We start from the raw sequence: 27,186 nt of genomic DNA, 5'->3' as shown, positions 1-27,186 counted from the left end.
TTAGAATTTCCAGGATCCTTAATAACATGCGAGATAAAAACGATTATCGATATAGCCATCCAATTGAAACATAATTTATTTCTGCGTATACATTATAATGATGGTTATAATATACATTGCTATCTTCATTTACAAGAACTACATGTTTAATGATGACGCACGCCCATAATTATTAAATATCATTAAGGTACACAAAGAGAATTTTGATAATAAATGGTTATATACTTAAAAAGCGAATCTTTAAACAATTTTAATATAAATATAATATGCGCCTGGTTATTAATTCAAATACAAAAGTACTGATTTCTAATCATAAATAATTTAGCACGATGTGAGTATTATATCTACTCGAAGACATTGAATAAGCTCATTAATATAGAAATTATGAAATAATTAGTTTTAAGAAATAAAAATTAAATATTGATCGTTTTTAAAATCATATTTACTTATTAAACGCTTGGAAACGTCGATTACTCGACGAAATAAATATCTTCTATCACGTGTTCGTGTTAAGACCACCAATCTATGGATCATTTAAGGAAACGTGTTTATTACTCATTTCTATATTATAATTTGATATTAAATACTTCCTTAACGAAGTCGTTTGGTAAAATTGTATATATTAATATCGGTAGTGTTATAAAAAAAAAAGCATGAGTCACAGAGGATCGGGTGACTAATATAAGCGAATTGTATTACAGTTGTCAATCAACGGGGCTTTCGATTATACACGCTATATGATTGCATAATTTATAGATTTTTCGCATTTAATTTTATTGAACTTTAAATTTTTTGTACATGCTAATAAAATTTTGACAGACGCGTTTATCCCGAGATAATATATATAAGTATGGTGTGTGTAGATTTTTATTATAAATAATATATTTAAACTAATATTTTTTTTTTCGTTTTAATAGGGTAAAATATTCAAAATGTTCACATCTAGTGACAATTCTGTGAACAATTATCTAAAATGTTAAAGACTTGTACAAATATTTGTCAGTCCGAAACCAATATAAAAATTGTTTGTATATTATTCCACGGAACACTCGAACAAGTTATAATGGCTTGAAATAGTTAGTACATACAATTATAATATTTTCCGGTTTTCGTTCCTAATCATTGTCATTTTCAAACGTTTACAAATAACATGACTAATATATTCGTTCCGCTGTGACATACGCAGGGTTCAAAGTATATTCTACCATGAATGTATGAATTCCCAAGAACACTATAGGTACTGGCCCAGCAGCGAATCAACGAAAGACCACATTAGAATTGAGTTTTTTTTTCCGTTCATGCTTTATATAATATAATATTGTTATACGATTGCTAGAAACATACTTTTATTTTATTCCTAAACATATATGTAAATACTTACCGATTTACTAATATAATATATATATAATAGTTAATACTTTTATTTAGAATGATTCATTTTTAGTTTGAACTTTGAACATAAAAATTAATTCTTTTGAACGATTTTCTCTATTATTTTGTGTTTTTGTATATTTAAGTGTATTAATTATTTAAATTTCAGATAAAAAGATTAAATTTATCAAAATATAAATATATTCGACATTTCAATCATTCCATAACACCTTCTAATTATAATTTAGAATGTTTACACTAAATAAACCAGACGTTCTGTATTTGGTTTATGTTTGTACTACCTATTTAGTATAGTTAATAACAAATATCGATTTTATTTAAAGACAACTGAGTAAATATATGATATGTCAATATGAATTCAATAAATGTATATAAGGTTCAAAATTGTATTTAAATAATTTACATTCATAATTAATAATAAATAAACTATTTTAAATATACATGGTTTATATAAGTAACATTCACAGCAATTTACTTTAATATTGTTACTGATACAAAGTTTTTATTCAAATCGTATACTTAGCGCCAATTAAAAATTAAAAATGTACTGTATAATAACCAGTCTGTTTTTAAGCACTCAGCTTTTACGAAGCTCTTCTCAAACTTCTAATAGTGAAATTTGTTCAAGGTATGAAAATGTGCTAAATTTTAATTTAAACTTGTATATCTTTTTACTATTAAATAATATTAATTTAAATGACATTGTAGCTTGAAAATTGTTATACTGTAGCTAAATACTAATTTAAAATGTTCATGAATATATACAATTTCTAAAAATAATACATCTACCTTTATCGTGTAGCTATTTGCTATTTAGCTATATTCATATTTGTAGGAGTAGATTAAACATTATAAAACAATCCAAAATTCGACAAATATATAATGTAGTGTTACTATCTATTTAACCTCGTATGAGATTATAGTTATACATGGAGTTTTTAAATCGATGCTAAAAATATTAATATACTGTTAGCAAAATTGAAGATTCTTATTTATTACGGGAAAATATGTTAGTAGAGAATATAATTATTATTTTCTTATAATAATCACTTTAAGTAATTAAGTAATTATCAATAGTTATTATCAATATTTATTTAAATTACTTAGATATCGTGATTTGGTGATTTACCATATAATTTTGATAATTAACTCAAATATTCTTACGATATCGTACATTTTGGAACAGTATATATGTTTATTTTAAATTTAAATTTATTAGGTATTCTTTGAAGTATATTGTAAAATTGATAGGTAAAATAAATTAAACAATAAAACGAACAATTTAGTAACCGAAAAACCTTGCGAATAAATGCTACTTAAATAATTATCTTCATTCGTAATACATTCAGTGCTATATTCCTTAAGAACGCTGGAATTTTTTTTAACGTATATCTAGAGTAAGATTTAAAGAAATTAAATTTTTAAAAAAAATTATCCTTCTTTTTTTTTCTTGAAACTTGTTCTGGTAAGATAACATCTAACAGATTTTTTAAACCTTAAATGTATTTCTTATTTTTTGCAACAGTATTAGTAAAAAATAATGAGGGTCAAGTTCATATCGAAATGTTTACTTAGTCTTAAAATAATTGATGGCAGTGGCGTGTCGAACTCAAAAAATTTTAGAGGCAAGTATATTTTGTTGACACCCACCCACTCCTCAAAAAATTGTGAGGCGGCCGTCTCTCGATTACCTACATCGTCACGCCACTGATTGATGGCATATTAACATCAAGTTGCATACAGTTCTTAGAGCATTCTCGTTTTCATCTATAAAATATATAAAATAATTTAACAAATATTATTATCATTGATTAATGATAACACTTTTTAGGCTTTTTGGTAAAAAAAAGACGATGAAAGCCGTGTTTTTTTACAGTGAATGCTTCCTCTAAAATATTTAATCGAAAAACTCAATCCATAAAAGGTAATACGATCATCGTAAAACTTTCTTTCCTCTCTGAAATGGTAAGATCTCTAATGGCGAACTCACGCCTTAAATGACAAAATACGATAGCGGCATTCTGATACGTGTGGTGCTAATTTAGTGTAACGAACAATGTCGGATCTAAATCTAAGAAAGCCACCCCGGCAAATATTAATTGGAGGCTTCTTAAAAAAAAATTTACTCAATATGTATATATATATGCTTATAATTAATTTGATTTAAAAGCAACAGAATAAAATAAAAAAATATTCGAAGCCCGAAAAGGCAAAAAAAATAACAAAACATACGGTTTTAAATTTTAAATTTTGGTTTTAGAGACCCCTTAAAACTTGAGGCTTTGCATCCCCTGAACCCCCGCTAAATTTGATACTGGTAGCCAACTTTAATAATCAATCAGTCCACCCGCATCGGAAGCCATAGTGAGAGTAAACAACCGTATTGTTATTAAAATTGTCCTGTTCATTTCCGAAAATAAGTATCACACATTTCTTTTTTATTTTATTTACTATATTTTTTGAATTTCGATTAATTATTCTAGAACTAAATCAGAACCAATTAAGTGTACCGTGGAAACATATATACTCAGTGCTCGACTTGAAAGGAGACGCAGGGGGACGGAGTATCACCAGAAATTTTAGCATCCCCTACTATTATTACGTTATAATTATAACGTTTAACAAGTTTTAGGAACACTTTTTTTAAAGTATACGGAGTCCCCCTTCTTTAATTTTACCATGTTGAGCACTTACTTATTATACATGTTCAGTATAGATAGATATGATACATTTTTTTCTAATCTCATAAAAATAAAATAACGATGTGTAAACATGAAATTTTAGATTTGAAATTAATATGAAACATTATATAACACGTATAGTAGACTTAAACTGATACTAAAGTGTACACTAAACTTTTAGGTATACAATTTGTATTCTATTTTTAAATTGAATGAATCCCTATTCAATTTCATAAAATTGTTCATAATTAACAAAAATACAATTAGGTAATAGTATGTATATTTCAAAAAAAAATTACATTAATTATCAGTTATAGTTTGAAATATAAATAACACGAATCAGTATAATAAATATATAACATATGTAAGAATTGTTTTGTTTATATTAATAGTAATATATATTGTCGAGGGGAACTTCTGAATGATGTGCAAATGCAAAAAATCTATCCAGATTCTAAGACGTTCGTCGACAAAAAGTTACTTCGTAGCGAGGAAGAAATCCTGGAAGCATATAGAAAGTTGAAAATTCAAAATAACGAAACTCTGAATAATGATGTACTTGCCCAGTTTATCGAAGAGAACTTTGTCGACGATCCTTTGGCCGAATGGTTACCACCAGACTTTGTCGATAAACCTTCGATCGTCAATTTTGTACACGACAATAAATATAGGTATTGATGATTAACCTACCATCACTATATTAAATATACGTTAAACCGTATTAACTAACTAAACTAAATACGGTATGTATATAAGTAATACATGTATGTGCGTAGTAAATATAATACGAGATTCAGTAGGCAATATTAATATTATTATACTTGTAGAAAATTTTAACCTAGCCTAGAAACGTATATTTTTATACATATGTGTGTGAATGTAATGTGTTTGCTTTCGTTTTGAAGACAGTGGATCTTGGAACTCAATAAAATTTGGAAAGTTTTGGCCCGGAGAATGGACGAAGACGTCAAAACAAACCCCGATCGACATTCGTCCATTTACTTGCCCAACGGATTCTTCATAGCCGGTGGAAGATTTGCCGAACTTTATTATTGGGATACATATTGGATCATAAAAGGTGATCAATTTTATGGCTCCAAAAAAATTACCGTACTAACATATGATACTTAAATATAATCTTATAATGATAGGGGCATTACTGTGTGACATGGTAGATACTGCAAAAGGTATCATAGAAAATTTCATCTGTTTAGTATGCCGTTATGGTTATGTACCTAATGGTAACAGAATTTACTATTTGTTGAGATCTCAGCCCCCGCTCCTGAGCTTTATGGCAAAGACGTATTATACGTACACGGACGATTTCGATTTTATTAAAGAAAATATTAAGGTAAATTGCATTTATAATTGCACGTACTCGTATTATGTGAACTAAATTCTGTGATTTTAGTTTTTATTTAGTATAGTTTATGGTTTAGTATGGTTTATTACACGATTTACTCGTAAATTAATGCTACTGATTTTTAGTTTTATTTAATTAATTGTAATTTTAAGACAATTACCTACGTCCAAAAAAATACTTTTGTAGTTTCGTCAATACCTATACAATTAATTTTTAAAGATCTGTTTTCATTATATCATAGTCAATGAATAATATTATTGTAAATAAAAATTGTTTGGCATTTTTAAATATTAAATAAGCGAATATTTTACTACATGTCAATAAAAAAAACTATAGATACATTGAATATGATTCTAAATATTATTTTCCAATAATTAATCATTAATATACAAATATTTCAATATGATTTAATAGAAACATTTTTATTTTCTTATATCTGACTTAAATTATAATTTTATACAAAATTATGTAATTTAAATGTATACAAATAAGTGATTTCTTTTCATTCATTTTTAAATTTCATGTTACCTCTATTTCATTTAAATTAGTTATTTAATAATACTTGTATATATAGGATTCACCTTTTATAATTCAAATAAAAGAAAAGATTATTAGTAATGTTTTAATGTAACTATGTCACAATGCAACATAATAAAATTATTTCATATAAGTACTATATTTAGTTTAATAATACATTTTACAAATAATTACATTTTTGAAAAATATACATCAGAGATTATATATTTACAAATTATTAGCATCTAGAAACAGAATTAAATTTCTGGTTGACAAACCGAACAATAAATGTAAAAAAACACGGTAATGTCTATACTATGGCACAATATAATCCACGTACAGAAGAACCACGTCCTGAATCGTACTAGTGAGTGCATTATTTCTTAAATTATATAATTGATATTGAATATGACACATAAGATGATTATTTTACAGCGAAGATAAGATCTTAGCTATGACCCTTCCTAATGAAGACGATAAAAATAAATTATATAGACACCTAAGAGGAGCTGCTGAATCTGGTTGGGATTTTTCTTCTAAACATTTTGATAATGGCGGCAAAAACACAGGTACATTTATTTTAAGTAAACGCAATACATACAAATAATACATAATTATATTCATGTCAAAATTAAATAAAGTGGCTAAATAATTTTTGTCAATAGATTTCTACAGCAAATTTTACAGTTTTTGAGTAGAGTTTATTTTAAATAATTGGGAGATTTATAAAATTACAAGCTTAAGTTAACCAAGTACAATTTTTTGTATCAATATCAAAATATGATGCACATATAGTATTTTTTTTATTGCAATCGCTATTAATAAGAATAAAAAAATGCCTTTAAATACATTACAAGTATACATTTAGACATATTCAAGTCGAAATATTATAAGCTAAAAATAAAATTCAAAATGAGATCCATAAATCGGATACCTATGTAAAAAAAGTTTGGACTACGTATGCCTACGTTCTTTTAAAATAAGAAATTGCTCTGTTTATTTTTTTATTGTTTATTTGTTTAAATATATCAAGTATGATTAATTATACTCATATACATTAGACTAAATTATTTTATTAAATACAATTACTTTATTTTACATAACTATTTACATATCTTTTGTACAAACTGATAGTCTTTAAAAATCGCTTTGTACAGGTGGCTTGATAAAAACAAATCCTGAAAATTTTATCTACGTGGAACTAAATTCCATTATACAAGCAACCGCTGATTTTATCGGAGAAATGTATGAGCGACTGGGCGACGGGGTTAAATCCAAATACTACTACGACATCGGTAAACGTTTCCTGGTCGGAATAAACGCTGTCAGTGATATATTTTACGAAACATCTATCAAGTGTACATAGAGTGTATACTATATAAATAAATATATTTACGTGTAATTATATTTTATGTGGACATTTAGCTGTTGTGGAACCCAGAAGAAAAAATTTGGTTAGACTATGACCTGACCACTGAATCGAGTCGTAATTACTTCTATCCATCTAATCTCGCACCACTGTGGACCGGTAGTTACGACAGAAGGTTTAAAAAGTACTACGGTAGAATGGCGTTCAAATATTTGGTCAAACACGATATTTTCAACTCGGACGGAACTACAAAACTGATTTGTATGTACTTATTCAATTTTATATTGATACAACGTATTGTCATTTTGAAGTATTTTTTACGTAAACATATTTTCACCAATCAAGCCGGTTACATACTTATTATTGTTTATTTTTTAAGTCACATCTTCTCAGTTAAATTAATTTTTAGTATATTAATGATTTATAATAATAGTATGATAGCTTTTATTTCTTTACAGTCGTTAAAATCGTTCTAAGCTATAATATTACACTTTATTTTGAAGAATATACCGTTCATGTTCCTATACAATGCACCCAAATAAGAATTTAATGAAGTTACTATATTTATCACAGTTTTTTTTTTTATTATTATTATTAATTTATTAATACAATCGGTAATAATATATTTTTACACTGAGCATATTTGAGGTGAAAATTGTGATCGGAATGTAGTCTTGATTGAAGAATCCATCCAGCAATATAACTTCATGACGGAGGACAATTATTAATCGTTTAAAAGGTCGCAGCACCATTTACGTTTATAATGTTTGATATCACCTGCGATGTTGAGAACATGTATAAGTTATAATCATTAAGATTGTGGTGTTTGGATATATTTGAGTGGAAGAGTTTATAGAGAATTTTAACTACTTTTTTTACTGTTGGAATGGATACGTCAATATGGAGTATATTATTTGAGACAAAGAATAGAACTTTTGTAATTTAATGAAGGCATTTAGATTATTACGTTTGAATTGTATTAATATTCGGAGTCTTGGCTAAGCCTCCGAGCTCTATACCATATCATTATATTTGTTTCAAGACGAGTTTATAAATGAAAATTGTATTGTCTACTCTGATGTGTTTGGAATTTAAGAGGAGTCGCTGTCGACATCCCGATCAGGATCGGTTGCTGAGAGTGATTCACTTGACATGGACATGGTGAGCACATTTCAGTCGTCGGTCCAAATGGAAACCTAGATAGCAATTTATTGTTTGACTAGGGTGGATAAATTGAGAATGGTTTGAATGGTTGAGGAGATTTTTTGTCATAGTGTCAAAATACAATAAATTGATTTTGATTTGTCTATTTCCCCATTCCTTGTACCAGGTTTATAATATGTTTATGTGTGATTAAATAAAATTGGTTACTGTTTCGGGTTTTGAACGAAGGGCCAAGACAACTGATATGTTATATCGTTCGTATATTAACGCTCATAATTTTTATTGCAGGTATACCAACATCGACAGTTAACACTACCCAACAGTGGGATTACCCTAATTGTTGGCCTCCACTTCAAGCCATGGTAATTCATGGTTTAGGATCCTCTAACTATGTACTTGCCCAGAAAGGAGCCATAAACTTGGCCAGGTCGTGGATTAATACCAATTACAAAGGATTCGTGGAAAGTGGTACAATGTTTGAAAAAGTAAAGTATTTATTGCAATAATTATACTGTATTTTATTCCATTGAGTTGATATGTTCTTATAAAAAAAATTAACAGCGGTGGTGTGAAACCAACTTCAATTTTAAATATTTCACATTTCACAGATAAATTCATCGCTGTTAGCGATCAAAATTTAATACTTAAATCAACCGTCTGATATACTACTGTTTGACTTATATTTACAGTATAGTGCTCTTGACGTAGGAACGACAGGCAATGGTGGTGAATACGAACCACAAACCGGATTCGGATGGACAAACGGATTTGTGTTCGAATTATTCTGGAAGTGGGGAAGCATATTTAAATCTGAAGATTGAATTCAGTACTTATACCAATTTCAGTGTTCATATTATATGAGCATATACTTAACTACTTTTTTTTTTCATTTTAACATTTAAAAATAAAATTGCACGCCATAAGATGATAATTTTAGTAAATATTTTACAAAATCTTCTAATTTTTGGTAAATAATATTGCATTTTATAATTCTACGATTATTACTTTTAAAAACATTTACTGTACAAGAGAAATACTAGATTCAATATTAAAAAATTAATAATATTGATTAACTATGGGTTTATCATTGTTTTAAACTTTTTTCGATAAAAAATGTACGTTATTTTTATAATTTCAAATTAATTGCAAGTTAATCAATTTAAAATTTAAAATTTAACTAAATGCACTAAATTAACGTTTCTCAACCTTTTTAATGTCATGACCCTCAAAATAAAAAAAAAAATAAATTCAGTCATTTCATGAGCTCCTCTCCCATTAATAATAATAACTAATTTAAACTATTTTTTTCTTTTACCAGATACAAAATATATTATGCCATTTATCATAATCTAAACAATAACACGAGTTTTTTAATTACAATTTTTTTAAAGATCAAAACACCTCATTTTTTTCATGTTTTTTTCAAGAAACGATTAAAAACATTGAAAATTTGGTACCATTCGTTGCTTTTTATCCATGTGAAAAATATGCTTTTTATTAAAAACATTAAAAACTATACAGAAATAATTTGTTACCATTAGAAAATAATTTACTAATATGTATTTCCAATGTCAATTCACGATTAAAAAAACTTATGAGTATAAAAAAAAACAAATATTACATTTATTTATACTTTTTACTTCATTATTCGTAGTTCATAGTGTATTTATAAATACTATAAACTAACTTTTTAATTTTTACCATTACGATTATGTATTAATTTTTTATTTTTAATGTAAATTAAAGGTTGTTTTTATACATCAGTGATCAATTATTTTTGACCAAAGTGACCTCCAGGTTGAGAAACGCAACTTTAAATTATCAACAAAATCGTTTAGACCCATAACACAAAATTCTACTCTGAATTAGCTAATTACACTCCAACCCACTGATTGCTATTCAAGGCAGTGTAAACATACCAGATAATTCTCTCGTTGGTTAAAAAGACACTGGTACAAGGACCAACTAAATTTTTAAGAAAAACACTAAACAACCATAAGGGTTCAGTCACTGTATAGACTCTCTCATCATATGTATTCCAGTTATGTAAGAAAAAAAATACTCTTACAAGTGTGGTGTTCAAATGTTGACTTATTATAATTTAAGTAGGTACAAAGTATACAGTTTTTTTTTTAATAAAAAAAACGAAATAAAATTGGATCACATTTGGTGCGAATGTTTATTTTTAATTTTAATAAAAATTTTCAATAAAACCTATTAAACAATTATTTGTGTACAGATTTAAAAAAATAGATTCCATGTGTATTAACTGTTAATTTTTCGTTAATTGTTATCAACATCGTTTTACTTATGAATCATATTAATTAGTCGTCTAAATAGTACCTGAAAACTGAATTACTGAATACTGTATTTTTGAACTATTTTTTTTTCTTTAACAGTTTCATGCAGTATTAACGAATTAGAGAGATGTAATATATTATTTGATTCAATATGCATTTTGTTATTTGTTCTTTTCTTCAAGAGAAAATGTATTCTGCATATAAAAATTAAATGATCTTATGATTCAGTATTGATTTTTACAATTTGATAATCAAAACAATTATTTCCAGGATCTTTAACAGGTGAGATAAAAAACAAATGATTTATGCTCGTTTATGTATACTGCTAAAACTCTCTGGAAGTGTTAACAAATACATCCGCAACCTTCACATTTTATAAAAACAGTTTCCACTTACAAAATAATAATAAACATCTTTACTTACGACGCATACTCATCTAATAATTGATATCAGTAAGGTAGATTCTGAGAATTTTAAATATTGATTTATATTAAATTGTTCTTGATATAATAATTATAGTAGATACCTCTGTAATTATATTCAATATAAAACGCTTATTATTATTATTAATTTAGAACAGAAATGTTTTTAATCAAAATAATTAAATTTATTTGAATAATATTCCAAGCCGTTCATTAATTAACTTGACAGTAATGATTATAAAATAATCGATTTTGAGAAACAAAACATAAATATTGAACGTTTTCTTACATTTTTTATATGTATATACATATGTCAATCGATAAAAATATGAGATATTAATCATTCATTTATTAATGTCCTTTATCAAGTGTTCCACAATGATTCGAGGAAATGAATGATTAGTATATTACAGAAAGCATTTAGTTTAATTTTTAAATAGTAAACAATCATATATTATGCATATCGGATGTGACAAAGTACATGTTCCGAACGAGTTCAATAACAAAATAATTAAACGGCTTAAGAAATCTTAATTTTAAAGAAAATTCAATGATTAAAAATACATTTACAGTGATTTATTGAATCATAAAAATAAAATTCAACAAATTTTACGTTTTCAAACATAGAATATTATATGGGACCAAGTACCGACATGGTGCTTTTTCAGAAAAAAATATTTTACGATTTATTTATACATTTACACGTTTACACAACAAAAGAGAACCGAATATCGAAATGGCATTCACTACTAAAACAAGATTGTACTTTTCGTTGAACATAACGGAAGTGAAGCCAATATAAATAATGGTTTATCGTTTATGACGCATAAAGAAATACCGATTCGTGTGTTTAATTATAATCGATAACCGGGTACTCGTAAAATATCACAATTATATAAATTAACACACAAGAACAAAAATATAAATACATTGGTTGTTTCGATCAAGTTATTAGAACGAGTCGATTAGATGTTCAATGATACAAAATCGTTTTAATAACTTAACTTTGCTGAAAATCAAAAATCATTAGTACGTTAATGCTGGTTATGAATGTGATGTATTGATAGTGTTTGAGGGCAGCTAAATGTTCCGGAGTGAAACTTTTTTTTTATTTTTTATTTTACATTTGGAAATACATAATCTGTACAAGTATCACATTTAGAATATATAATAAATTAATTATTAACATGACATTTTTGAATAAGAAATCACCCATCAATAACAATTAACTGGGAATTTAATAATGTTATCTAAATAATTTTTTTTTTTAGTTTTGTAACAAATCATGGCATCAAAACTTTTTTAGACAAAGCCCACCCTGGGTTAGGTTAGGTTAATCTAACCCACCCTGGCCTAGTATGATAAATCTGAAATGAAACTTGAATAATTTTGCATAAGTTAGCATTTTGTCTTTTATGTACAAATAATTGATCGAATAGTTGAGGCTTCATTAATAATTTTATTATTATTAATATATAGACTTTAACAATCTGTAAGTATCATGTACAATAAGTATAAGTGATTATGATATATAAGCGAACAAAAGTATTAGTAATAAATTAAAAAAATCGATAGTTAAAACAAGTTTTGACAACATGACTTCTAGTAACCAATATTAGACAATATTTGCCAATAAAACATTACTCAGACTTTTCGGCTGGGAGAGAACCATATTTTTGTATTTTATGATAATTATACTTTAATATATTATAATAAATGTATTAAAAATAATTGTAATTTTATAATCTTACACTATGTGACTAAGGGTGTACTCGTAAGTCATATTAAAAATATAAGGGGAGAAGTGGTACAATTATTTTCCATAAATATAAATAAATAATTAAAATAAACGCTGCAATTGTTTTATATCTAATCAAATTGATAAAGTCACCACTTTTATTATAAATTAATTATCTTGCATTTTTATAGTTTGTTCACTATATATTTTTTTTCAATTCGGCCCTAGAATAATACCTTAAAAGTGTACGCAATTTAGAAATTTAGTTAGTTACAAACGCTTAACTAAAACTAAAAATATAGGTCTATTATTATTTTTAATTACTTATAAAAATATGGTTTTCAAATAATATTATATAGTTACTTAAACTATGCGAAGAATAAATTTAACACTTTTCATGTGATCTTTAGATTATGATTTATGTATATAATATGGTAAATTTGTTATTTGTTTACATTATTTTAGTTGTATGTGCACTTAAAATAAATATAATAACAGTTAAACGACCACCATTGTAGACTATTTCAATGTATTAATGAGGGTGATAAAATATTATAATCTATTAAATTATAAATTCTTAATAAAGTCAGTATAAAAAATTAATAATCAAAACTAAAAAACAAAACCTGAATACTGATGTGTTATTTAATAATGTAACTATTGATTATAATGATTATAATTGATAAATAATGAATAATGTTCATATTTAATTATCATCAATGAGTGTTTTACGCAATAAAAATGACAAAATATACCAATTGCGATTAGTCAGTTATCGCGAAACAGTTTTTTTTTTTTTGGCACACAAAAATGAATGTAATAATATAGATTTAACCAGGCGGCTAAGTAAAATAATCGTTAAATACTATAAGTATATGTCGATAAAAATCGTCGATTAAAATTATAACAATACATGCGTATTTATATTGAATATTTAAATTAACAACTTTGAAGAGTAAAATTATTAAAATCATGCAATCATGTATAGTGTAGATTGTAAACAGGAAAACGTGATCACATCCAAAACACACACACACACACACTACATACATTATAACAATGATTGTTAAAACAGTTGTTCAAAAGTGATTTGACTAATTAATATTTAAAAATCCTTCTCAATCCGAACCGTGATAACTTCATAAACTATATTCATTATTCATTATTGAAATCCCATTTAAAAAAGCTAATGCGCATGTGTTTATTTACAAACATTATTTACTGTGTATTTGTCTGCCTAATCCTTAGAACCATTATACTATTTCTGTAATAATTCCAGTCAAATTCATAATAATTGTAAAGGCTTTAATATTAATTAATAATAACTATGTTAACCATTCTTGCAGTCAGGTTTGCCAATTGGTCGACTCTACATACACTCTACATATGGCAACCGTCTCTGCTCTGGTATTACATAGTATACGACTACGTAGATAAATACTGTCATAATATCATAAAACGGTTTTTACGCGTAACATGATTGTTAATTCTCAAACTAATGTTATTGTATGGTACTTTAATTAACAACGAATAGACATTTATAAAATGTACAAAAAATTACTTGAAAGTCGCAAAAATCTTTAATAAATGTTACAAAATTAAATTTTGACGAAAACGTATCTTTAAACGAATTTCTATTTAACGATATTAGTTAATATCTTATAAATATTAATCATATAGATTCGAAACATTTACTGAATACTTATATTTAAAATATTTTTATGGCATTTTTGGTTTCCATGGGAATTTGAAATTTTCGATTTTATCTTATTTTAGATGCCTTTTTTTTTACGGAAATTAGAATACTGAAAAATCAGCCCAATTTATTAAAACAATTTGATTCTACTACAATATCAATGATCGTTAAAAATATAAAATCATCAACTAAACCTTTTTCACTCATAATAGTTTTTTTGAGAGCAGTAGTTCATTGATTTTAAGTTGAAATGACCACTACAATAATATCATTCACCCATTTCTGTACTCACCTGACCTTGGAGTCTCACCTATTTTTGTTTTACAAATGTTTTAAAGATAATGCTTTATAATTTCATTGAAACAAATTCCATTTGACAATTGCTCATAGTTTCCATAAAATGTACTATATAGTACTTCGTATAAGTATAAGTTTATTTCAAATTTAATTACACCTATTTAGGGACTTAACATAAAAATATATTTAAAAAAGAAAAAAGGTATAACATAATATATTGTTTGTATTATGAGTACGTAATTCTGTATGTCATAAACGAGTTACAATTGTTTTAAAATTAAATATTCAGTGTAGGATGTATATTATAATCCGGCCTTTACAAATAGAATCATTAAAATATAATAAAATAATAATTTAAAAAATTATAACTATATTATCAACAATTTTGAATCCAATTAAATAATGTTACTAATGTTTGACCATTATCGTCACCAACACAAGGTGCAATGTAATACACAATCATCACTATTTTATAGTAGGAGCGTAGAACAAACATTCGGTCTAAGCTAATAATGAATTTGTAATTATAATATATATTAATTATATTTTAAATATATTACTGGCTTCACTAATTTATATTATTCATCCCAAAACATTTGTGTAAATATTTAAATAACTGTTTAATATATGTATATAATATTTTTATACAGAGTTATCGTGACTGTTTTCTATTGGCAAGGTCGCACATAGTTATATGATGAATTTATACTCAAATTTATATATAAAAAAAAAAAAAGGTCGATGGTTTTTAAATTTATAAATTACTCTGTAGAACATCATGGTTTATCAATTTTTTACCAATGGTAATTAATTTCACTGACGGCAGAATTACTGCTGCGGTACTTTTGTAAAGAATGTATACTACATGAAAAACTCGAAAATGTATCGATATCTAAAGTGCGTAATTACTTATATGTTTTTAAATATTCAGCTATCTTTGGTTCAAACGCTTTCACGAATACCTTATCAAACGCTTTCAAAAATACCTTATCAAACGCTTTCAAAAATACCTAATCAAACGCCCGTTTACGAAATATGTGAAAGGTAATATTTTAATCACACATATATTTACACATTATATACTCTTGTAAAAAAGCAATGCTAGTTGATTTCATAAAAACAAGATTTAAATCTAAAAATAATGAAATGCACAATAATGATTGTTAAAAGTAGTTATTTCAGTTTTTGTAAGGTTATTTATTTTTGAAATGAAATAGGGTTAATTTTATAAAAATATTTATCTTAGAATACCTCTAGTACAATCAATTAGTTGAATAAGTTCGATATTGTTTGTTAGTAATAATGTTTTTTGTTTTGCTATTGATATAGTACAAATTTGACAGCATTGGTCATTAGTTTTTTTTTTTATATTATATTCACATAAATAATACTTAGAGAAATACGTATTTTACAATATATTTTTAATTATAGTTATTAATTAATATTTTATTCATTATATCATTTTAAATTTGGTTGTATATATATTGATTTTTTTGAGGAACTTATTTAAATCTATATTTTGCTGATACTTGGATCCGAGAGTAGCATCAAGGTTATGTGTTATCTTGTGTTCGATCCTATCTTGATTATATTTTAAATGGTCTGTGATGATGTGTACTCCTATGACAGAGTTTGATTTCGCACGTTGAGCATATTTATGAGTAATCTTTAACCATAAGACAACCATACGTGATTCTAGTGTGTCCATAGGCGGACCCAGAGTTTTACATTTGAGTGTGCCCTGTCATTTTTTGGTTATTTTTTCAAAATATAAAGGGGAGATTATAAAAACGTATGTGTAGACAATCTTATGATTTAAATTCTAAAAATAAAGGATTCGTTAATGATGTAAAATAACGATTGGTAAAAAATTCACGTAATTATTATTTCAGACTTATTCTGAACATTTGCAGTTTACTTACAAAAAAACTAAAATTTAATTAATTTGTATGCACATATATTCTCAATTGTAATTATTCAATTTTTTTATTCACATTAGGGTGTGCCAAGGCACATCCCGTAGAACCACCTATGAGTGTGTTCTATCCATTACTTGTTTATTAAGTCTTCTTTCTGTTTGCGGTTAGGGTTTAGCCATCTGATTGTTTCTCTTTTGATTTGACTGAGTTTAGTAGATACTTTATTTATACATTAAGACTTGTGTTTATTAATATTTTTGATGTATAATTCTTTGGTAGATTTTTTTTTTTGAGTTATCATAGGATATTTGTTCGATTAAAGAAGTATTAAGAATATTTATGATGAATGAAGCTTTTTCGTCAGATATCTATTTATATTTTATTTACGTATGGCCTGGAATCCACATGATACTTATTTGTTTTTGAAAATTTCATTGGATTTGTTTAATGCATTCTGAATTTTTGAATTATTTGTTTTGAACCATTTTTGTAGCGCTAAGCGAACAGCTAAAAATGATGAACCTTAAGCAGTGGCATATATAGGTTTTCATTTAGGAAGGGGCCAATTATGTATTTGATTTTTTGGGGAAAGGAAGGAAAAAGACACTATTATAACAAAAATTACTTAAACACTATAAGACTTCTCGACTGTCTTTACACAATCTGAGAAATAAGAAAATCTATTTTTTTGATGATTAATAATTTTTTTAAAGTATAAAACCTATATTGTAATAAACAATTTTTTTATTAGAATCACTCAAAATTCACTACGTATTTTCTTAAAAGAATAAAAAAATATTATAAAATATTTTATAAGTTTAAAATTTTGAATTATCACATTAGCAACATTCTCGGTGTCGCGACAAATTTTCGGAAACCCCCAACATAAAAAAATATCCATGTTAAAAATAACAATCTTTAATAATGGTGTTTTTCATTTCTGAGGGGGGCCGCCTCCCCCCGCCCCCCATTAATACGCCTTGCCCTTAAGTGTTCTTGACTAATGAGCTAGGTAGCAACAATATTGTTTTCCTCTTTATTATTATTTTTGATGTACACTACATAGGGCTGGATTAAGCGAGAGATGATAAAGGAGCTCAACCCTGAGCCACAAATTGAAAGAGGCCACAATATGTTTTATAACTGTAACAAATAAATAATACTATTTTATTAATTAATTTTTACTATACTACAAATTACAATTATACTATATTTATTATAAATTACTAAATCTAAATAAAAAAATGAAATTTTTTTGGATGAAAAGGTCTCACCAGAAGTAATAACCCCCTTTTATTAAGACCATAATCTAGCCCTGATACTACAGTACTTTTATCTGTTAGAACGATTATGCTTACTAAATTAACTTTTATACTTGAATCATTAAATTTATGGATGTATTGTTTAGTTCTGTATACTGTCAAGGTGAACTATTAGATTCGGTCCTGTTGTCAAACATCTATTCAAAATCTACAGAATTTGTGGATATGCAAATGAAACGAAACGATTCGTTTCTACTTAGTGATTTTTATAGACTAAAAACAATGTACGAATTTGAAAATTCCATTCCACTATTTTTACTACAGAAGTTTCTTAGAACAAATTTTAAACACGTACAACTTGAAAATTGGGAACCACCTGATTTCAAGTACTACCAGCCTATTTTCGAATATTTGAAAGATAATTCATACAAGTTAGTATTTAATTTTAATAAAATTAATTTTAAATACTATGTATAATTGATACTATATCAAAGTAAAATGTTATTTTTGTAGGCAATATTACGAGTATAAAATTTAAAATATTAATTTAATGCACATGGTGCAAAATTATTTTAAATACGAAGTAGTAATAAATATATAAATTGTATTTTAAAACACTTTAATAGTGTTTCCTAGTATTTTAAGATGAATTTGACTAATATATAGTTTACAATAATGTAACTTTTACTTTATAAAAAGGGAATTCTTGTCGGGAGTAAACCTGATATGGAAAAATTTGGCGAAAAAAGTATCAAGAGACGTTCTAGATTCTCCACATCATCACTCTTTGATGTATGTGCCGAACGGATTTTTTGTAAACATGGAAACCCAAAACGACTTCGGTTATTGGGATACATATTGGATGATAAAAGGTTTTTTTTTTTTTTTAATTTTTATTAGAAATAAACAATCTATACAAGTAATGCATAATAAGCTTATGTGCTAAGAGAAGACATGACATGAAAAATTGAGTAAGAAGCCACCCACTGGCAACACTTAGCATGAATTATTTATATATGTTTTTTTTTTTATTTATTTTTTTTTTTTTCCCCATATGTTGAGATTAAATGAATATATACATGTAACGAGCATAGTATATTTTAAATTTATAATTGTAGTAGGTCACGACACCATTTCCTTTTTAGCCTGCGCCTTGGATTCCCCGGGAGAGTTTGAGAGGAGAGGGTTTTAATAAGAGGATTTTGGTGGGATAGAAGTCGTGTGCGGTACCGCAAGTAAAATGATTGAGCTTCTTCATTGATGGTTTTTATGTGAAAGTCATTATGTAATGTTAGGTTAGAAACGTATGGTGGTGCATTGGACAGACGACGGAGAGCTAGGTTTTGGAATACTTGGATTTTATTGGTATTGGATTTTTTGCTGAGCCCCAGAGCTGTATGCCATAAGTCCAAATAGGTTTTAAGAGGGTTTTGTAAATTAGAAGTTTGACTTTCAGACTTGTTTTATTATTTCTCGATATTAGAGGATTGAGGATGCGCATACGGGCGTTGAGAGTCAGTCTTTTGGTTCGAATATGATTTTTCCATGTTAGTCGTTTATCAAGATTGAGTCCCAGGTATTTTATTGTGTCAGATGTGGGAATTGGGATGTTATTTAATGTAACAGTTGGACAAATTCCCTTCTTGAGAGTAAATGTAGTGTGACTTGATTTGTTTTGGTTTATTTTGATACGCCATTTGTCGTACCAGTTAGACATTAGGCAGAGATGGAGTTGCAGGTTTGATGAGGCGGCTACCGGATTTTCACTAATTGACAAAATTACTTTATCGTCAGCATAATCAGCCACCATGGTTTGAGGCGTGGTGGGTTGATCAGCGACATATATGTTGAATAGAGTTAGAGATAGGATGCCCCCTTGTGGGACGCCAGCATTGATTTTAGTTATTTCTGAGTATGCAGAGCGATAATGTACTTGAAAGTGGCGATCGGTTAAGTAAGATTTGATAAGAAGAAAGAGCGGGTGGGGAAGAAAACTTTTGAGTTTGTAAAGTAATCCGTCATGCCAAACCCTGTCAAACGCTTGGGATACATCAAGAAAGACACAGGTACAGTAAAGTTTTTTTTCCAACGAGAAAGATATTGCATCGACAATCCTATGAGCTTGATGAATGGTACTATGTGAGGGTCTGAATCCAAACTGGGTGTTCGGAAGAATATTGTTCCTGACAATATATGGAGTCATTCGTTTGAGGATAAGCCTTTCAAAAATTTTCGATAAGAAGGGCAAGAGACTTATCGGCCTGTATGAGGATGGGTCGTCTAAGGGTTTATCAGGTTTAGGAAATAATATAATTTTTGAGAATTTCCAAAGGATCGGAAAGTAGGAGAGTCTTAGGCATGCATTAAATATATATGTTACCAGTACTATTGCTTTTTTGGGGAGGCATCTAGCTACTTCTGCCGTTAATAGGTCGTAACCTGGCGATTTTTTTAAGGAGTATTTTTGGATAGCTTGTTTGATTTCATTGGGCGTGAAATATTTTTCAAGATGATTGGAGGTTGAGGGAAGGTCTAAACCAGCCTTTACCTCATCAACAAATTGAGGTATGAGTATGTTATGATGTGGTTGGAAGGTTTCATGTAGGTGTGCTTTAAGAACTTCGGCTTTATCGGTATCAGAAGAAGCAAGTGTATGGTCAGGTTTCTTTAGAGGGGTAGAAGGAGTTTTAATACTAAGTAATTTCTTGGTTTCTTTCCATAAGCTACCGTCGGAAAATGAAAGATTGGTTAGTTTTTGTTCTAGTGTATCCGCTTTGTTTTTAGCTAGGGTTTTTTTTAGGGAGTTGGCTAACTTATTATAAGCGTTTTTGTGTGACGGTAGACGCGTGCGTTGATAAACTGCTCTGGCTCTACGTTTTTCCACAATTAGTGAGCGTATCTGTTCAGGAAGGGGAGTCTGCTTCTGGACTGAGTGCTTAGAGGTGGTTAAAGTATTGGATAATGAGGTTGCTGAGTGGATAAGTTCGGATAAGTTATTGATTGCTTCGTCAATATCGTGCTCGGTCTTTAACTTTATTGAAAGATCAACTTTTTGGGCAATTATGTTATGAAATGTATAACGATTGGTTGATGGTGAGAAAAGAGAGTGGCTAACTGAATTTATTTGAGGAGTCGCATCAACATTTAGTATTACAGACGAGTGATCCGAGTTTAAGTCTAAGATGTTGTTTACAGCACAGTATAAATTACTCGGAGTTTTTGAGATAAATATGTCCAGAATATCAGGTTTTTTCCTGCGCGATGTTGGCCAGTATGTTGGATCAGGTGGTGCAAGTATTTTAAATTTTTTAACATTGGTAAAATTGTGAAATAGGTTGCCGCGTGGGTTAGTAACTCGGCATCCCCAGCTTTGGTGCTTAGCATTAAAGTCACCACCCGCAATAAAGTTGTTAGGAAATGTGTCAAAATATTCGGTGAGATTAGTGTCTGTTATAAGGTGCTTGGGAGGGCTGTAAACTGCTGCAATACAAATAGGAATATTATTAAGTGTGATTGAGATGGCGCAAGATTGGATATGATTTTGAGAGAAGTTGGAAAGAGGATAGAATTTTAAGTTAGTTTTAATAAGTATAGCTGCCCCACCATGTGCTGTACCATCAGGGTGGTTAGATTTTAGTAGGTAATAACCTGGAATGGAAATGTGAGAATATTTGGTAAAATGAGTTTCTGATATTAAGGCGATATCTATGCGCTTGTCAAAGAGTACTGTCTGGAGCTCATTAACATGATTTCTTAGGCCGTTAGCATTAAACAGTAAAATAGATAATGAGTTATTAGTGTAGGAATTAGTCATTGTTTTTGTTTAGAAGTGAAGTGATGACTTGTGTCAGGAGAGCAATTAAAGGGTTAATAAGAGATTTTAGTTCACCTACAAAGGAGGACATGAGTTGAGTTAGGTCGGAGGGTGGAGAAGGTTGAGGTGGTTGACTAGCTGTGGCCTGTGCATAAGTTTTTGTGGGATTAGATTCATTCTTATCCGAAAGGGTAGCGAGTGGGTGGCTTTCTTTTACATTATAAGGTTTAACATTTGGTTTGATAGTATCATGTAAGAAATTACTTTTATTGGTCGGCGTTTTTCGGCGTTGAAGTTCCTTGTAGACGATGCAACCACGGTAGTTGGCTGGATGATCTCCAGAGCATAGTACACATTTGGCAGGGGAGTCGGGCGACTTAGTGCATTCGGAAGATGGATGATGCGCGCTGCATCTAACGCAGCGTGCTGAATAACCACAATACGCCCGGGTATGGCCGTAGTCTTGGCAATTTTGGCATAAAAGGTTTTGATAAAAGGTTAACTTCATTTTTATAATTTAATCTATCGCTATGTTTAAAACTATTAAAATTTAAGTATACAATTTATCAGATATTTCTGGGTATCATTATAATGAATCGATTGCTCACTCTAGTTTTTTAGAAAAGTAGATACTCTTTTGTTCATTGAATTAATTATTGAACTCTCTTAATTTTAATGTTTAGTGTTTTGTGGTATTCATTATGTGGTCATGTCCTTTTATTTATGTACTATTTACTGTTATACTATATCATAAAATATGCCGATTAATGACTTAAATTTTTTTAAACTTATATGGGTGTATGGCTTAGTTCATAATTTAAATTTATTTTTATAAATTTGGCCTTATAATAAATGGAAATCACTTCATGTTTAATTTCTAACTATTCGAGTACAATAAATTACCAGAGAAATTATAATATTGATATATAAATAATTTATGTTAGTACTGTAATATGACTATTCGGTTTCAGTAGCCGTAACCATACAAAATACTTATTATTTTTATTTAATATTATCAAACTAGTTCTTTCTAAATTGCTTATCTATCTAGGACTATGACTAAGAAATGATTGATATGTAGTGTTATACATTATCTAGATAATTTTATCTATATAATTCATCTAGATACAAACATTAATTGTTTTATCCTATTTAAATAAAAATAACTGTAAGTATCCTTTTATCTATATTTTTAAATAAATTGGTTGTTTAAGATAAATTACCTAGATAATTTTGAATAAGATAAAATTTTTTTGTAGCCAGTAAAACGAGGAATAAAAATTACTTTATAGTACATTTTTAAGTTTTAGATATATTTTATAGACGAAGTAAAAGGTATTGTATAATCATTTATAAAAAAAACATATTATCAAAATCAGAGTTTAAAGTGGTGAAAAATAAAAATGCATATGAAATATAAATGGTTTGATAGTAGTTATTATTAATTATAAATATTGTCATTGATTTGATACAATTGACATATTTGTAAATTAAATTTAGTGAAAAATAAAAATGCAACTAAAATATGCAATAAAAAAAAAAAAAAAAAAAAAAACATCACTTACAATATTTTAATAACGCTCAACATTTTATCGTTACATATTATAATATGTAATGAAATTATATCTAATTGATTTTCCTTCGACTGCACATAATAATATGCTAATACTAATATAATATAATATTATTATTTCCATAATAAAAACTAAATGTACAATAATATTTTAAGTTCATAATATTTAAAATGCCTTATTATTTAAACATTCTAAAATTATATGTAGGAGCGTTAATTTGTGGAATGGAACAAACCGTTAAAGGAATTTTAGAAAACTTATTATTTATGGTAAAGGAACACGGATATGTATTATCCAGAAACAGAGTATATTATAAAAGAAGATCAGAACCTCCACTTCTTATTCAAATGATGGCCATTTATCAAACGTACACCAATGACACACAGTTTTTAATTGATAACGTCCAGGTAAAATTTCAATAATTTATAATTTTATTTTTAACCCAATAGCCGTATTAAGAGCACTGAATTTTTTTGAGTGAAATCATATTTGAAATGTTAAATTAATTTTACTCGCGCAATAAAAAACTGTATCTACAACTCATTTAATTTTTATACACCTAAAAAACTACTGAAAAAATTCCATTTTAAATGCACTAGGTACCCGGATACAATTTTCAATCTAAAAAATCGTTGCATGAAACTTTTGACGAGCATATTCATATACAGTAGAACTCCGATTATACGGACTAATTAATATCAAGGGTGGTCCGGATAAGCAAATATCCGGATGATTGATATACGACATATCAAAAGTTATATAATTTAAGTTATATTATTTAACTGAAAAAAATAAGCTTTAATTATAATATGTAACATATTTTAAAATTAAAATAAAAGCCGACATGGCACATTATTTATTTTATTTTAAAAAAATTATTATATTTTAGTTTGCTTCAGAGTTGCCTTTTTCATTAGAGCAGCTATGTCTCTCAATTTTCTTAATTGTAACAATTAAGTGGTGTTTGATTCTTCTTGCCTCGCAGACTATTTAAACGCCAAATCCAATGCATCAAAAGCTTCAGAATGAGACGGCCTATTTTCACCTTCAGTCAAATCATCAATTTCATATTCCTCTCCTTCAGTACCATCTTCTTTAAATAAGCTACGAACTATTTCATCATCTGAAAGTATTTGATATCCAGGATTATTTGTATCCTAAAGCAACCACTCATTTATATTCTCTTCATCACAATTCTCAAATACGTGAACTCGGAGTGTGGCGTTATCTTTTTTTTTCTCGTCCGGTTAATTGGACGTTCGGTTGATTGGCGTTCAGATAATCGGAGTTCTACTGTAATTTTAGATACTAACTCCTAGATCCTTTTCGTAAATTATGTATTTAAAGATCAAAATCAAAAATAACAAAAATCATTGATTTCATAATATAATTATCATTAGATACGGTATTATCTTTGTTAGGTATTGGACCAAGAAATGACGTTCTGGTTAACGCAAAGATCAATTAATGTGACAAGTATTGGTAATATGTATTCCATGACACATTATTCATACGATACTTTTAATCCTCGACCTGAATCTTATGCGTATGAATTAAATATGAAATTAATTTATAAGGATTTACTTAATTATGTTCATAACATGTATTATTCATTTTAAGTGATGATGTAAACATATCAAAACAGCTGAAAAAAAAAGAAGATCAAGATAAATATATTTCTAGAGTAAAAGCGGCTTTCGAATCCGGCTGGGGGTTTTCGAGCAAGCATTTCCACGATCGCACTCCTTATGATGATTTAAATAGTAAAATATAATATTCTAATTTATTGACAGTAATTTAATTTTATGATCAAGCAATTTAATCAAACTTTGTTAAGAATATTATTATAAATACAATATATTATACTTAGTGTTTATTTCAGACCTTCTATCACGGGGTGTATCTTTAATTTTCAAGGGGAGGGAGTAATATCCCCCGGGAACCCCTCTTTAATAAACACTAATTATACTACCTAATACGATGATAAATGAAATTTCAGTAAATAGCGAAAATATTAAATCATACAATTATTTTCAATTTATGAAAAATTTGAGTAACTTAAAACCCAAATGTTTAAAATTTTGGAATGTTTTAATTAAATTATGATTTTCTAATGAATTTCCAATTCTGAGACATACAATTTCAGTATAGAATAAAATCATGTTAATAAATATAATATATATGAATACCTAATATATATGAATACCTAATGTAATGAAAAATACATTTATTTAATATACAAAAATTACATTCATACGTTCGTATGTTACAATTTCCACGTATATAGAGACAATGCTGAAAACAAATCCTTTGGATTTTACATACGTTGAATTGAATTCTATAATGCAATCAAATGCAAATGTGCTCTCAAAAATGTATCTCTTTATCAATGATACTATAAAATCGGAATTTTATAAACAGATTGCACATCGGTTTCAAATTGGGATAAATGCAGTAAGTATTTTAGAATAATTATTTATTACAATATACTCATGAACATTACCTACACAACATGGCTTTTTATGTGTAAACAGTTGTTATGGAATGAAGAAGAAAAAATGTGGTTGGATTTCGATAATTTGTCAGGAAAAAGTCGAAACTATTTTTATGCGTCTAATTTAGCACCTTTGTGGACAGGAAGTTACGACGAAAAATTAAGTAAATTCTACGGTGATGCTGCCGTGGACTATTTAATAAGAAATCAAATTATAAACGACGACTTGGTACCACGTTATATATGTGAGTTCAACTTTAATGTCTTATGTTTTTCATGATTTAAATATTTTACAAAATGCCCATAACAATAATATTTACACCAATAATAATAATAAAATGTAATTATTTTAATAAATATAAGACGTATACATTTTTTTACATTAAACGTATATATTATATATTAATTTTAGACTTTTTCAAATTGGAAATATTATGTGTATTATGAACTGTAATAGGCATACCGACATCTTTGTATGACTCAAATTTAGAATGGGACTATTACAATTGTTGGCCACAATTACAATCGATGGTAATTTTCGGTCTACAATCAACGAAAAGTGAAAGAGCTAAAAAAGTAGCATTTAATTTTGCTAATATGTGGGTGTATACAAACTACGTTGGATATATGCAGACCAGAACTCTGTTCCAAAAGGTCAACCAAGTATTAATTGATATAAATAAAAGTATAAAAATATTTTAGTTCAATTATTTATTTCATTTTAAACGAACAGTACAGTGCGATTAAATTGGGCGATGATGGCAATACAACATCGTCTGAAAATCGTCCTAAAGGATATGGAGTGACAGTTGGATTATTATTCGAAATATTTCACAAATGGGGCCATTTACTGATGACTAAAAATGATGAAAAAAAATCGAAATTGTGAAAAACCTATTAATTCGTTTACATATTATTTGTACTTATTATGTATACACTTCAATAAATCAAAAATTTATAGGATCCTAATAATTTTTCATGCTATATGATACATATATACATATACATGTATTTATATCCTATACATTAATATGTATTAATTATAAAATACATAATATGTAAAACAGAGAGGTGCTCGGGAATTTTGAATGTAGGGGAGTATCGACATATTTTTTACTATTTCTGTAGGAATCAATATAAAAATAAGTTATATTTTACAAAATATAAATAAATAATGTACAATTT

At 27.7% G+C, this 27,186-nt stretch overlaps 2 protein-coding genes across 3 annotated transcripts; both read left to right on the top strand.

Annotated features, from left to right (window-relative positions):
* The first annotated feature begins 1,869 nt into the window (after positions 1 to 1,869).
* Positions 1,870 to 9,416, top strand: LOC112683093 (trehalase-like). Its single transcript, XM_025553955.1, has 10 exons — positions 1,870 to 2,020; positions 4,466 to 4,744; positions 4,979 to 5,151; positions 5,225 to 5,424; positions 6,195 to 6,319; positions 6,388 to 6,521; positions 7,110 to 7,276; positions 7,378 to 7,582; positions 8,774 to 8,970; positions 9,175 to 9,416. The coding sequence occupies exons 1-10, from the start codon at positions 1,935 to 1,937 to the stop codon at positions 9,304 to 9,306; spliced, it is 1,698 nt and encodes a 565-aa protein (XP_025409740.1). The 5' UTR covers positions 1,870 to 1,934; the 3' UTR covers positions 9,307 to 9,416.
* Positions 9,417 to 15,692: 6,276 nt separating this feature from the next.
* Positions 15,693 to 26,970, top strand: LOC112683094 (trehalase-like). Of its 2 annotated transcripts, XM_025553956.1 has the most exons (10): positions 15,693 to 15,982; positions 18,266 to 18,550; positions 18,819 to 18,991; positions 23,715 to 23,914; positions 24,929 to 25,053; positions 25,128 to 25,270; positions 25,795 to 25,961; positions 26,042 to 26,246; positions 26,459 to 26,655; positions 26,735 to 26,970. In XM_025553956.1, exons 1-10 carry the CDS (start codon positions 15,804 to 15,806, stop codon positions 26,888 to 26,890), a joined length of 1,830 nt encoding a protein of 609 aa, XP_025409741.1. In that variant the 5' UTR covers positions 15,693 to 15,803; the 3' UTR covers positions 26,891 to 26,970. The 2 variants fall into 2 exon arrangements, with proteins under 2 accessions (XP_025409741.1, XP_025409742.1); XM_025553957.1 differs by lacking the exon at positions 18,266 to 18,550.
* The last annotated feature ends 216 nt before the right edge of the window (positions 26,971 to 27,186 follow it).

This window comes from Sipha flava, unplaced genomic scaffold (assembly GCF_003268045.1).
Source record: "Sipha flava isolate LNK unplaced genomic scaffold, YSA_version1 219_pilon_pilon, whole genome shotgun sequence".
Classification (NCBI taxonomy): Eukaryota; Metazoa; Arthropoda; class Insecta; order Hemiptera; family Aphididae; genus Sipha; species Sipha flava.
Note: the sequence above shows the minus strand (reverse complement) of the source record. Positions and strands in the feature narration are given on the sequence as shown.